This window comes from Eulemur rufifrons, chromosome 19 (assembly GCF_041146395.1).
Source record: "Eulemur rufifrons isolate Redbay chromosome 19, OSU_ERuf_1, whole genome shotgun sequence".
Taxonomy (NCBI): Eukaryota; Metazoa; Chordata; class Mammalia; order Primates; family Lemuridae; genus Eulemur; species Eulemur rufifrons.
The window spans coordinates 54,692,485-54,707,447 of NC_091001.1; the positions used below are offsets into that span (position 1 = coordinate 54,692,485).

General features: G+C 33.9%; 1 protein-coding gene across 3 annotated transcripts in view; it reads left to right on the forward strand.

Moving 5' to 3' along the window:
* The first annotated feature begins 3,340 nt into the window (after positions 1–3,340).
* LRRTM4 (leucine rich repeat transmembrane neuronal 4) overlaps positions 3,341–14,963 on the forward strand; it is a 679,468-nt gene continuing 667,845 nt past the window's right edge. The window contains exons 1-3 of one of the 3 annotated variants that reach the window (XM_069494723.1): positions 3,341–3,608; positions 3,869–4,019; positions 5,800–7,346. In XM_069494723.1, coding sequence (XP_069350824.1) covers positions 4,016–4,019; positions 5,800–7,346 — 1,551 coding nt within the window. In that variant the 5' untranslated portion in view covers positions 3,341–3,608; positions 3,869–4,015. The remainder of the gene's footprint in view (positions 3,609–3,868; positions 4,020–5,799; positions 7,347–14,963) is intronic. The other 2 variants (XM_069494724.1, XM_069494722.1) reach the window with 2 other exon arrangements.

Below are 14,963 nucleotides of genomic sequence, written 5' to 3' on the forward strand. Positions count from 1 at the left end.
TTGAAACTTTGCTTGTTTGTCAATGACATTAGTGGCTTTTTTGCTTAATCAGAAGATAGTTTTCAAAAACCAGAAGACTATTTCTCAATTTTGTGCTATTTATTATATAATTAAATAGCTTTAGGCAAGTACACTTTAAGTTTAATCTGTGTTATTAATATTTTCTCCATCACTTTCTTAAGTCTAGACATAAAATAAAACAATAAATTTCACCTTAATTTTTAATCTTTACTGATTTTTGTGTTATAAATACCCCTACCATGGTCAATGTCAAGTTACCAAGGTGAGGTCATTGAATGCTCCTCTAGGTAACAAAACATTCTATTATCTTCTTAGTTCATGAAGTCTTAAGTCAGTAAATTAAAGTATTAGTTGCAGCATATTAGTCGGTACCTCACACTTTATACAAAGTGTAAGCATTTTCTCCCAGTTCCCAAATAAGACCAGCTGCAGATGTGCCATCCACTCCCTAGGAAAAAAGAGAAAGCATAGTCAACTCCTCTCATGGTTGCTTTTCACCTTCCATACTTACTAACTTCTGTTTCTAACCTTACCAGGAAACTTCTTGCTCGACTGGTATTAATGTGAAAAGGATTTGTGATCTCTGAGTCTAAGAGATGCTGAGAGATATTTCTCTTTTTCATGGATGCATTGATAGATCCTTAATCCATTAGCAATAATGGACAAAGATGACACTTTTATTCTGCATTTTTCTGGTGTTTGTCCACACTCAGTTTCTGTTTGTTTATTGTTTATTTGACGCTTTGGCAATACACTCAAACGGACTCTATTGGGGGAGTCTCATCAGGATTTAATAAGGCTACAAGCTGACTCTTTCTCCCACTTAGCCCTCCTCTCTTCCATGGCAAACATACATACATATTTTTATCCAGACAAACTCTGAAAGTGAAATCCAATTCCAACACAACACTAATTCTCCTTTGCTCTGAAAAACCCATTGTTTTTCCTTTGGATATCCCAACAAGAATTAGATCACACCCTGTCATGCTGGGCTCACTGTTGGAAACACCTATCAAGCTCTTCAAGGAGTCTGTGGAAGTCTCTTTCATTAAAGTTAAACCTAGGAGCTGACAAATCCATCAAAACCCCATAGGTGAAGGGTAGTGTGTGGTTTCTGTGTGTGGTGTCTGTGTGTACGTGTGTGCACGTGTGTGTGTGTGTGTGTGTGTGTAGATAATACCAGCACAGCTTTTTCCAAAAATAATCTTCCATACAGCATCCTTGGTCACTCAGCTCTCTTCACCCTTTTATATCCTCACAGTGTGTTCAAGAGATCTGTAACTGATTTTTGGCTACCTCCTTTGTAAATTCTGCGTAAAACCTACTACCTACTTTGGAATGTAGCATCTGTTAGATCTTGGTACTTTAAATAAAACTTGCATTTTAGTCAGTTTTTGCACTATAAATGAAGGTAATAGCCTGTGATTTTCCCAATCCACTATCAAAAACTGTTCTTATATCTTGGATTCAAACAAAAGAAAATTTGTTATAAACACACACACACATATATGTTCCCATACATGATGTATTCATTATATGTACACATTAGAAAACACAGACAAATTTCAGCATAAAAGATGAAATCAAATACATCTAACATCCATCCTCCAGGAAAATCTTCTCTGAATATTTTTACTCTTATGCAAATAAAAATATGTACAGAAAGAGACTCTCTTTCAATGTCTTCAAGTACCTGAGTTCCCTGTCCCTGCCCCTTTTACTTTATACTTGGTAGTCTAATTTCCTGTCAGCAAATAAAAACCTTTATTTTAATTTTAATGGCAGCAATGTGTTCTATCTCCTGAATATATTAATTTTTTTGTTAACTAATTGTCATCACTGAATATTTGGGTGGGGTTTGTGTTTCTATGTAAACTACACTTCTATGAACAAATTTTACGTGTATCATTTACATTGATACATTTCCTGTCAGCAACCACAATAATAATACCTCTTTTGATGTGTATTTGTGTTTTAATAGGTAATAATCCTAAAGCTAAAGGCACACATTTCTAAAATAGAAATCCAGGTATCAGTTAATGGGAAAGGGCTATATTTGGCATAGGTATTACTACTTTCTGTTCCTTGAGAAATCTTGGTAATTAGACAATGGCCTGTTACTGCCTACTGATAGATCTGAGGCAAATTATATGTGTTATTCATATGATAAGCCTCTCTTAATTATTAACATTTTGGCAAATAACCTAAAACTAAGGAATATTTTAAAAAATATTCCTTTGCAATGATCCAAAGCAATTCTAAATGCTTATGTAAAATTCATTTAAACTTCTCACATTTGCTAAATTAGGTTAGCAATATTACCTAGCAGTCTCTGTCTATATAACATTGGTTCATTCTCCTGGATTATTCAAAAAATTGTTATCTGCTAGAGGATTATGAGATAAACGAGCAAAAATGAGGAGCAAAATGGAGGTGATGTACTATATATTTTTCAATATTTATCACAAATTTAAGGAAAGTGTGTAGGTTTTTAAAAATTACATATTTCAAGTATTGCATCATTTCACCCCTCCTAATTCTGAGGATATTCTGCAAATTTTAGAGAAATACCATGATAATGTCATACTCAAGTGCTTTTGTTTTTCTAGAATTGCACATTACAATAAGTGATTTGCATAAGAAATAATTTGCATTCTAAATGTAGATGAATTTAAGGAAAGTGACTGCACTACAAATGTCAAGCTGGAATTCTACTCTTAGTTATCTTCGCATTTGGTAATACAGCATAGATGACAGCAGCTTTAAGACTAAAAATGTAAACTTTTAGAAACTAATGTTCTAGACTTCAATAAAATTTACAAAATTGTAGAATGTATTTTATTTTCAAAGGCTGAGAGTTTAAAGATTAGACTTAAACATTTTAAATGTAACTATTTTTAAAATTTATCGAACTACATTTTTCCCTCGAGTAGGATTCCTTCCCTATGTAGTTAGCTTAAAAATGTAAATAAATAAACCGACAGCAACAATAAATAAAACTCAAATTTCAAAGATTCTGGAATTGAAAAAAAGATGATTAATCCCCTGTGACATGAGCAGAAAAAAAATTAGGTCAAGGCAACTTTTAGAAACTATTCATTGTATAACATTTAGAGAAGCAGAATTTTACTAAATATTTGCTCTCATTAAAAGGAACTCCTTGGCATAAACCTTTCATAATTTATATTATTGGAGAGAGAAAAAAGTGATTCTGTGCCTTTAATTTCCCTTTCTGAGCAAGGGAAGGCTGCACACCACTGACAGGCTCACTTGTTCCCGTCTTTAATGTGCAATCTGTTTTCTCCAGCGGAGGGCACTCAGTGTATCACAAACTCAAGCATTAGCACCAACAAGCTCTGAGCATCATCAGTCTCTGGAAAGCCTTCTGAATTAGACAAGGGCTGCCTCTCAGCACAGCTACAAAACACTTTAAACCTGACCAGCTAAATGGATAAACCTAGCCTGCATAGCTTTTAAACTGGGGTCTTATACAGCACAGGAGGCCTACTTGCTTCAAGAACTGAAAATCCAGAGGATGAATTGCTTTATCTGGGAATGGCAAAAGCCAGCACAATAAGGAATGCCAGGTATTCTGAAGATTTTCTTTTTTTCCTGTCTTTTTACAGAGAAGTTGGTTACCTCCGAGATGGGCTGTAGCTCTTTTGCACAGATTGCCAATTACTGCTGATGGGTCTCTGGTGAATTACACAATGGTCCTCAGAGCCTAGAGGCCCTCTCCCCCCAGCCCCTCAACGGCTTCCTTTTCCCTGCCCCCCATCCCACCCCGTGCTGATTTTTTAAAATATATATGTACATATATATTTTTTGCCTGTCCTCTCCGGGGAAGTTTGTATGGGGCTACTAGCTCACATGCAGGATCAGAATGGTGTGAATGACAGCCGCACTGTGTCATGAAGGTGGTGGTGGTTTCAGCACGAGACACCAAATAAGAAGAAAGCTGAGAGAGGGGGGAAACGTTTTTGGATGACAAAGGATGGGTAAGTGAACTTTTGTTGTTTCCTTCTTAGCAAAGCTGATCCTCTTGGCTTTCTATCCTCAGTCGCTGCATTAGCTGATAAAAAGACGGGAAAGAGGCAAAAAGCAGCAGCCTTTGAGTTTGCCAGTTGATTCACTATAGTTGCTATTATATTTTTAGATCATTTTCCTTTTTGCAGTGTTTTTTTCTAATCCATAAATGCATAACACAGACTTAAACAGACTCCGGAGGAATATCTTTAAGACTGTCTCTACCGTCTGCGTATCCACAGCTTGGGAATTGAACATGAGATAAATATTGTGTTTGCTTCTATTTCTTGATAATATTAGACATGCTTGTATTTCTGGTTGCCGTCAGGATTACTATTAACACTTTACTGCGTGTGTGTAGGGGTGGGGTCCTTACTTTATCAGAGGTTGCACAAGGGCTTGTTTTATCTTTGAAGCTGGATCCTGAACACAGCTTCCAAATTTCCAGCAGTCATTTGCCAGTCTTATTTTTTCAAGTGTGACTGGCTTTTTTCCCCCCTTTCTCCTGTCTGGGAGAGCTGGAATGTATTTCAATGAGTCTGTAGCTGGCAAGAGGACAGAGAGCAAGATAGGGTTTTAAATTATAAAGAAAAAAAAAATGAGAAGAAGGAGCGTTTTTAGATTAGGGGTTTGGCTGGTTGCCTCTTGTTTAAAAACATGAAAATTTAAGGAAAGAAAGAAACTGCAGCACATGGTAGTTTTTTTTTTTTTTTTAACCATTAAGAAATAATAAATCTACTGTTGACAGAGAAAAGAGGTCCCTTAATATGCAATGATTTGGAAATGCAGCATAAGTGCCAATAGATTGCAACTTTGCAGGCTTTCTGAAGTTAATGGAGGTAGGTGAGAAAAAAAAGTCGGTGAGAAATTTGAGCAGGTCTGGGCGTTAGGGAGAAGGATAGTATTCTGCTGTTTCTGTCCTTGTTTATCCCACAAATTTGCCAAAGCCACTATATTTAAAATAACAGCAAATTAATACTACACAAGATTAGTTTGCATGTACGTAAATATTTAGTAAGAATTTGACAGTCTTAACTTTGGAGTCTTCTCTGTTATGAGTAGATGTGTTAGCTCCTGTACCACTGGGCAGGGCGCCACAGTATGCAATAATATATACTTATTAACAAATTGAGAATACCTCACACTGTTATTAGTCTTCATACTATGCTTCATTGGCTGCCTATACTAGTCTTAAGGCCATTTTTCAGAGCTCGTATGTTGCTATCCCATGTAATAAGTATACAATTTTAGACAGGGCAAACTTGGGTTGACAGCTTACTGAAGCTCTTTTGCCAAATCGCAGCCTGTTTGCTCAACTAGGAATGACATACAAGTAGCAGGTTTACGAAGTCACTTTTTTGCTCTTCCCAGAAGACATAGTAGATGTCCTTTTGGTCCTATTGTTCAACACAGTGACTAGCCAAATGTTATTGTTATGAAAATGTCAGCATTCAGTGATAAGAAAGCATCTGTGCTTTTCAGTGATGAGGTACGTAGGAACTCCTGAAACTTGAAAAGGCTTTTCCTAGTTCTCTGGCACTGTGGTGATTTGAAGATCAAGGAAGAAATAAATGAAAGCTAAACAGCAAACATGCAACACTGAAGAAAATAATGTTCAAACGTTAAATACGTTGTCCTTAAATCAACTGTCCTGTTCCTACACTAGATGGAGTGCCCCTGATATTGGTAAGCTGGGGGTGATTTATTTTAATAGGTTCACAATGTACATCTGTCTTCTTTTTAATATCGTAGGTTTCCATTTAATTATGCAGCTGAAAGGCATGAGTGTGGTGCTGGTGCTACTTCCTACACTGCTGCTTGTTATGCTCACGGGGGCTCAGAGAGCTTGCCCAAAGAACTGCAGATGTGATGGTAAAATTGTGTACTGTGAGTCTCATGCTTTCGCAGATATCCCCGAGAACATTTCTGGAGGGTCGCAAGGCTTATCATTAAGGTTCAACAGCATTCAGAAGCTCAAATCCAATCAGTTTGCCGGCCTTAACCAGCTTATATGGCTTTATCTTGACCATAATTACATTAGCTCAGTGGATGAAGATGCATTTCAAGGGATCCGTAGACTGAAAGAATTAATTCTAAGCTCCAACAAAATTACTTATCTGCACAATAAAACATTTCACCCAGTTCCCAATCTCCGCAATCTGGACCTCTCCTACAATAAGCTTCAGACATTGCAATCTGAACAATTTAAAGGCCTTCGGAAACTCATCATTTTGCACTTGAGATCTAACTCGCTAAAGACCGTGCCGATAAGAGTTTTTCAAGACTGTCGGAATCTTGACTTTCTGGATTTGGGTTACAATCGTCTTCGAAGCTTGTCCCGAAATGCATTTGCTGGCCTCTTGAAGTTAAAGGAGCTCCACCTGGAGCACAATCAGTTTTCCAAGATCAACTTTGCTCATTTTCCACGTCTCTTCAACCTCCGCTCAATATACTTACAATGGAACAGGATTCGCTCCATTAGCCAAGGCTTGACATGGACTTGGAGTTCCTTGCACAACTTGGATTTATCAGGGAATGACATCCAAGGAATTGAGCCAGGCACATTTAAATGCCTCCCCAATTTGCAAAAATTAAATTTGGATTCCAACAAGCTCACCAACATCTCACAGGAAACTGTCAATGCGTGGATATCATTAATATCCATCACCTTGTCTGGAAATATGTGGGAATGCAGTCGGAGCATTTGTCCTCTATATTATTGGCTTAAGAATTTCAAAGGAAATAAAGAAAGCACCATGATATGTGCAGGACCTAAGCACATCCAGGGTGAAAAAGTTAGTGATGCAGTGGAAACATATAATATCTGTTCTGAAGTCCCAGTGGTCAACACAGAGAGATCACACCTGGTGCCCCAAACTCCCCAGAAGCCTCTGATTATCCCTAAACCTACCGTCTTCAAGCCTGATGCCACCCAACCCAGCCTCGAAACACCAAGCCCTTCCCCAGGGTTTCAGATTCCTGGCACAGAGCAAGAATATGAGCATGTTTCATTTCACAAAATTATTGCAGGGAGTGTGGCTCTCTTTCTCTCGGTGGCCATGATCCTCTTGGTGATCTATGTGTCTTGGAAACGCTACCCAGCCAGCATGAAACAACTCCAGCAACACTCTCTTATGAAGAGGCGGCGGAAAAAGGCCAGAGAGTCTGAAAGACAAATGAATTCCCCTTTACAGGAGTATTATGTGGACTACAAGCCTACAAACTCTGAGACCATGGATATATCGGTTAATGGATCTGGGCCCTGCACATATACCATCTCTGGCTCCAGGGAATGTGAGGTATGAACCATGATCATCCTAAAAGCATTTCTACTGCGGGGAAGGAGAGGTAAATGTTTGAAGCTCTAGAGGTGTCTCTAATCACTAGAAAGATTAATGACCCTTTTGCTTTTGGGTTTTGCTCAGTGTGAAAGGTTACTTAATTAAATTACAACCACCAGGAAATTGACTGCTTTTTTTTTAAATGGTTGAAACTTGAAGGAAGTTCATTCAAGGATAAGTTGGAATAAAGCACTATGTTAAAACATCTACTTTTTAACAGTTTGTATACAGGGGTTGGACTTAAAAACATACATACAAACAAAACTCTTTTCATTCTGAAATTTATGTCTGGTTCATGGTGTTTGACTTTTGTAAAGGAGTAAAGAAAAAGGGGCCAGCTTAATTTAAAAATAAAGTGAGTTTACCAAAATTCCAGGAGGTAACAAAGATTTAAACCAAAGAGCAATTTTCCCAAGGGTTGATTTTGTTGTAAATTTTTAGTTTCAATTAAAGCATGCAACAGGGACTCTCATACCCATGTTACTTGCCGTTTAGTTATTATACCAGCATAGAGAATGTCAGAGGCCTACTGTGTAATTGTATCAGGCTTAAAAAGGCTTCTTCCTTTCCTTCCTTTCTCTCCTCCCTCCTTCCTTCCTTCCTTCTTTCCTTTCTACTTCTTTTTCTTTTTTAATTACTGGGACATAGATCACTTTTCAAAGGTGTTTTAAGTGCTGGCTATTTGTGTTTAATCAGAATGAAACTTCAATTCCATGTTTTGGCTTTGTCCCTGGTAACAAAAATCAAGTCACGATCTTGTGGATGATTTAGCAATAACAAAATGACAGTCATAACAGGGACTATTTGTTAATATTGCTGTCATCCCCAAAAGAAATGACATGTATTCTTTTAAACTTACCCAAAATTAAGTGATGCAAATATTTATAAATAAAAAGAGACAGATTTGAGTTCTGGATATTCTTTTTGTAACAGCCTTTTTGTAACAGCCTCAAATGAAGGCATACATTTCAGGTTATATTATTTTTGTTTTCGTAAGAATAAGTTTGGACCCAGTTTCTGATTAATTTTAAAGATCACATATAGGAATGTATTAGTGAGTAGAAAAATCATCACACATTTCCAACCTGTCAATAAGTAATACTGGGTGTAAATTGTTCTTTTCTTGGTAAAGTTGATCATTATGGGCAAAGACTGTGACTACCAAGGCCTTGTGGCTGGAATAAACTAGTGAAGAGAGGTTAAGTTCTGGCAATATGCTGTTTCAGTATCTGATTTTAGATGATTACTTTTTCAAAAGAGAGTTTTAATGAGTGTTTAAAGACTTTGCCCTTTCTAATGCTAGTTATAACAGTTGAAAAATATAATTTGCTCTTTGATAATATATACTCCAATTTTTCCATAGTCCTAAATGCAGATGCTAATGAAAATGTTTTTAGATAAAGCACTGAATTTGAAATAATCTCCAACTCAGTACAATTTGGACTATTGAATTGTTCTTCACAGAGTTCATTTTCTCCTTTTTTTGTGTACCATTGAAAGTAAGATAAATAATCCCAGATAATAAATCCGAAAACTGTATAAGCAATTGCCCTTAAAAATTAAAAAAGAATAAAAGATTTTCTATAAAAGTCTAACAAGGCTTGATGTTTTTATTGCAGGCCCACATTTATACAATATGCTTGAATACTAGTAACACAAGGTTATCTTGTTTTATTCTGGGTTCTCCTTATATTTTATGATCCTCTTATAAGGCTAGTAACATAAAAAGAAAAGGAAAATCTAGGTCCATTTGTTCATTTTCTCTTCACTTTTGGAGTAGAATGCTGATTTTTATTTTTAAGGATCACCAAGAAAGAAGAAACATTCTTAAAGAACTAGGGCTTGAGAACAGAAGTACTAAAACTTTTCCAGGGATCTTAAATTCCGCATATTATTCCTTCAAAAACTCTAGATATTACCATAATAGGGACAAAATTAAAATTCCATAAAAACATGTGTGTTTAAAAACACATTCTGATACTGTATGTGTTATACAGAGTGAAGTTTAAATTCATGAAATTGCACTAGCATTGTTGGGGATGAATGTATTATTAAGGCATTAAATGATGAAGAGTTTTATTAAATATTATAATATGCTGTTGAGTCACAGTGGCAGCCACACCAAAGTAGATCAAACTCTCCGTGCCCTAAAATGTGGAAAGTGGCAGGCTATACATTTATGACCATTATGTCCATTCAAGAGGATGAGGGGGTGCAATAAAACTACATTTAAATGAATATTAACTTGTTTTCAGACAAAAACCCACAGAAACAAACATGGCAGCCACAACCCCTCTTTTTGACCAAAGGTTTGGTATATTACAGTTGTAGATGGATATAATAAATGAGGAAAAGCAAATTCTTGGAAATTGTTATTAGGGAAAACCTTAATTTCATATTACTTCTTAGTCATGTAGAGTAAAATTTCTCCTGTTGAGAAATATTCCTTGGAGAAAACTTATCTATGAAACGAAGCCAAGAGAGGGCAATGATTTACCCAAGTTTATAATTTTTTAGGAACGGTAAAGGTATGCTGAATTTTAGCTTGATGTTGTTTTCATAAATCTCATATCGATAGCTTAGCAAATATATTTATAATACATTTTTGTGAGGTAGGTTTTTTAAATTCAAAACACCAAATTCTACCCAATAAAGCCATAATATTTAACTAGAAAACTAGCACCAAATGCTAATTTTCTAAGATAGTGCCTTGAAGAAGAAAATTTGCATTAAATTAAAAATTCCACTTTCCATCTAACTTTATATTCAGTTATTATGACCTAAATGTAGTTAAAAATATTCATTTTGTCTGTATCTTTTGAGGGGAAATTTTTTTAAAAATTAAAATTTCTCATTAGAATGGAATCTGTGAGCCACCATACAAATTTAGCATGCAATTTTCAAATTACATAATTTAGGCTCTATACTTTGTAAGTTTTAATGCTGAAAAATCCATGTGCACATACCATACTAATAAAGTGAGGGATAATATTTTAATAACTTAGGCAGTAAAAATTGCTCATATCTATAAAAGGGAAATAGAGTAGATAGTTATGAATAATTAATATGATATATGGCATAAGTATGAGAGATACATACATCTCAATCATCATACTTTGAGTGGATCAGCGTGCTTGGTTGAATTGAATCATTTAATTTGTCTGTCCTCAATATGTACTCAGAAAAGAGAACTTAAAACCAAAAGAATACGGCTTTGCCTATAATCTAGTAAAGTGTCATTAAAAATAAAATTGCAAATATTTACTATTGAAAATAGCTTATGGAACTTTGAATAATTTATCTCATTAAAAATATTATAGGGATTATGAAGTTGCTTCATTCTGTATACCAAATTTTTCCTTCAAGATTGTAAAGAACACAGTTTTGAATACCTAGTTCTTCTAGAATTTATCAACTGAAAATAGCAAAGACTTTTATGTAGTAGCCAATATGAATATAGGACAAGAGAGAAAATTTCTAGTTTGTCTTTTATATTAAAAAAATGAAATTGGTGAAAACTTAAAATGAATGAAGGTAGTCTCTAAAGAGATTCTGCATCCAAAGTGTTTTAAAAGTTAGGTAATCAAAATACAAAGTTTAATGATCCCTTAATGCTAACTTCTCCCATTAGAAAAATGTTAGCAAAGATGACAATATTTTCCAAATATTTAATATTTTGTTACACTCATAAAAATCAAGCGAAATAAAAAACATATTGTTTGTCAGTTTGGACTTATATTATTTCTTTCACTGCTGTGCAGTGGGTGGTATAGACCATTTCTAACAATTTATATTTATATTTATTGACTGTATTAGGTCAGGTTCTAACTATTAAAATATGGTGGAATATTAAATTTTTTTGACACTTTAGCAATTGACATTTTACAGTGTACTGAATGGACAAAGCAAAATATGTTTAAAGATGATTCTAAGTGAAAGCAGACCCATTATCATTGAGTTTAATTAACACTTTACCAATATAAAGCTATAAAAAACTTTATATAGGTAGCTGACTAATACTATGTAGTGGAAAAATGTTATAACTGAAATTATATTTGTATTTGCAAGTAGAATATCTGTGTATGTGCTTTTGTATGTGAGTTTATACGTATTTACCTATTTGTACATGTGTGTGTATATATGTGTGCGTGTATATATACAGAGAGAAAGAGAGAGACAACATAAATATTTTCCATCATAATTAATGTCCATTTTGAACATTTGAAATATTAGTGAAAAAAACTTGGGAGTTTAAATTACCAGGATTTGTGAGTCAGGAAAATACTTCTTAAGGTAAATGTTTTATCATTTCTAAAAATTATAAGTATCTTACAGCTATATAGTCTAAAACTATGTTTTTAAAATACAGAATTTAACATAGTCAAAACTGTATCTATACTACATATTGCTGTTTTTGGTGTGACTTTGGGCTAGTCACTTCATTTCTCTGTAACCTGGTCTCTCAAATGAGTGTTTTCAACTAGCACATTTCCCAACGCAAAGCAATCCTCAGATTAGAAAACTATGTAAAATTTCTATCATCATTCTCAGGACTAAAAAAACAAGATGAGATGTGGAGGAAAAAACTGAGTTAATTATACTCAATGAGAAAAGAAAGAGCTTCTTGAGTTATTACAAATTGAGGTGCTCAACTCAGGTGAACAGCGGGTATGCTTTCTGTATGTTTGAAATGAAAACATGTTCCACACACACCCCAACGAGCATGAACATGCATGCGTTTGCATTCCCACACATGCACCTGTTAAATTCTAAGTAGTTATTTTGAAAGCACTTAAAACTATGGCTGCTCTTTAAAAAATCAATTGTCTGAATTTGATCGAATTAAAATCTATTTGTGAATAGAGTTTTCATTAGAATTTGCCAATGGTAGGGGTGAAGAGTGACAGCTACCAAAAAGGCCCAACGTGGCTAATTTAGGAAAGATTTTAGCTGACAATAAATGGTTTAATTTTTCTTTTCTAGATTTAGTTGGTATTAGCATCTCATGGACAAGTTTTTAAAAATTGGTTGCTCTAAGACCCCAAGCTGAGCAGTCTGTGGTTATAGGAATGTATAGCTTTTGACACATCCCAGTAAACGTCACATAATACCAGAATTTTTCTTCTTGAGACTTTTCTATATTCAATAGAATCTAATCATCCCTAGTTCTTCTCAGGAATTGCATTTATAGATAGTTTTATGCTTTAGAAGATGCTCAGTAATATTATCATTGGGGACTTGGTGACTCATCTGAATTTTCCTATCTCTGGAGTTTCATGATTCACTAAATCAAAGTGAAACGGTTGCAACCTGTATATCACTAGACATTGAGAGTTTTGAAAAATTATTATGTCTTTTGATCAGTGAAAAGCATGAAGTGATGTTAAATATGTTTTAAAAATTAAAATTGCTTTTTATAGTACCAGAAGAACCATCATTCATTGAGTCAGTTTAATAAAAATCTCAATATTCCTAAAAAGAAAGAGAAATTATGGGGCTATTTTTCTCATGTACTCCATAAGCCATTGAAATTGAAACTCTAAGTTAAGAAAGGTTGAGAAAAAGCACAGTACCTCTTATGGTATAAAAACAATTGGCTTTTTAATAAACATCTGCTTGAAACTGCTAGAAATATGAAAAGGCTATGTATTTAAACTTTTGCTAAAGAGTTTTAAAATAATGCTTCCACTGTCAAGAGAAATTAAAATCTAAACAAATATAGCTATGGGAAATTTGTCCTTTAACGCATCGACTGCCACACTAGAAAAAAAATATTTCCTTGGGGCTGCAATGTTTTATTATGGAAATATAAAAACTTTGAAAAAAAGAATCCTTTTAAATTTAATGAAAAATTTGTTATTTTTTATTATTTTCTGTGCGCGAGTTATATGCAACTTGAAAAATAGTTCAGTGGCTCCCAAGGTAAAGAGATGTGTGAGTTACATATGCTTCACAAGAGCCCAGGCTCAAAACTAGCATGAGTTAAATACAACTCACCTGGCAGTTAATGTGTTAAAAGTAAGACCAGGTATGGTGGTGCGCCTGTAGTCTCAGCTTCTTAGAAAGCTGAGGCGGGAGGATCACTTGAGGCCAGGAGTTCAAGGCTGTAATGTGCCATGTTTGTACCTGTGAATAAGCACTGCACTCCTGCCTGGGCAACATAGTGAGACACTGTCTTTAAAAAATGAAAATAAAAAAAAAAAATTAAAAACTAAGACCTGAAGTTTATTTACATAAGTTTTGTAAAGTTTGATCTTAAATCTATACATTGCAATATTTCTAAATGTAAGTTTTGAGAATGAAATGACCACAAAGCTGACACACATTAATAAAGCATTAGAAAACTGGTGAGAATATAAAAAACTCAGAAAAGTCTTGTCTGAAAAGTATGAAGAAGTTTGACTAGAAGGGAAATGTTGAACACAAACTGATATCAAATAAATAATCAATACATGACTAAATAAGGTGATGGCATTTAGCATTATTGTTTATACATGGAAATGAAATATTCTAATATTTTAATGGTATATAAATATACCACTCTTAAATATCTTTGAATACAAATATGACAATATTGATATCCTTAAATATAAATATCAAAATAACTTTACAATATTCTTGTAACTAAATAGCCATATAAAATTAAGCATCCATGTATCATATATAAATGTTTCTAAAATACTGAAATGTATATTGAATAGACAATAGAGTCATATATATATTACTTTTGAATAAACCCAGTTCTGTACTAACTTGTCCAGTTTATAAGAATTGTCTCAAAAGAAATATTTGTGGGAGATACTTAAAAAAGGAATTTAAACACAAAAATATTCTTTTGTTGCTCTATCTTTGCCTCAATTCGGTATGAGTGTTTTGTGAATTTTGGGATTTCCATACCACAATATCTTGGAAGATTGTGGTCTCTCCTTTACCTCAGTTTTTCATCTGTTTGTTTACTAAATTTTTTATCATTTAATCTAGCAAGAAAAGTCATCTTTTCCTTTTTAATTTTATTTTTTTAAACACAAATTCTTACAAGAAAGTAAGGTATACTAAACATCTTAATCTCAGATTTTAAAAGAAATTTCAAAGAAAATTGTAAGGTGAAGAAAAGAACTATAACTTCAAAACTTCTGATACAAATTTATAATTTTTTGTGTTTTCCTAATATTTCAATGATTGCGATCTTGAAATCTCATTGATTTATAAACTAAAAAATGCACTAATTTTTAACAGTATATTTGAATATTTAAAAGCAGATAAGCTAAGATAAATATATAGATGAACTGTTTGAGGTAACTCTGTATTTTCAGGATCTAAATAAGCAAAATGTGTACTTCAAAATAGGAATATAGAGAGTTATGAATTGATTCTATTTTGGCAAAATTTTTACAGTTAAGACAAAACTATATAGACACTAATTTTAGAATAGCAAATGATATAGAGAAAAAGAAAAAAATGTCTGAGAATGTTTTATTTTGGAAAGGCAATACTACTTAATTCATATTCACTGAGTATTTTCACTTTAAAGGATAACAATTGTTTAATTGCCTTCTTTTAAAATCAAATATCATT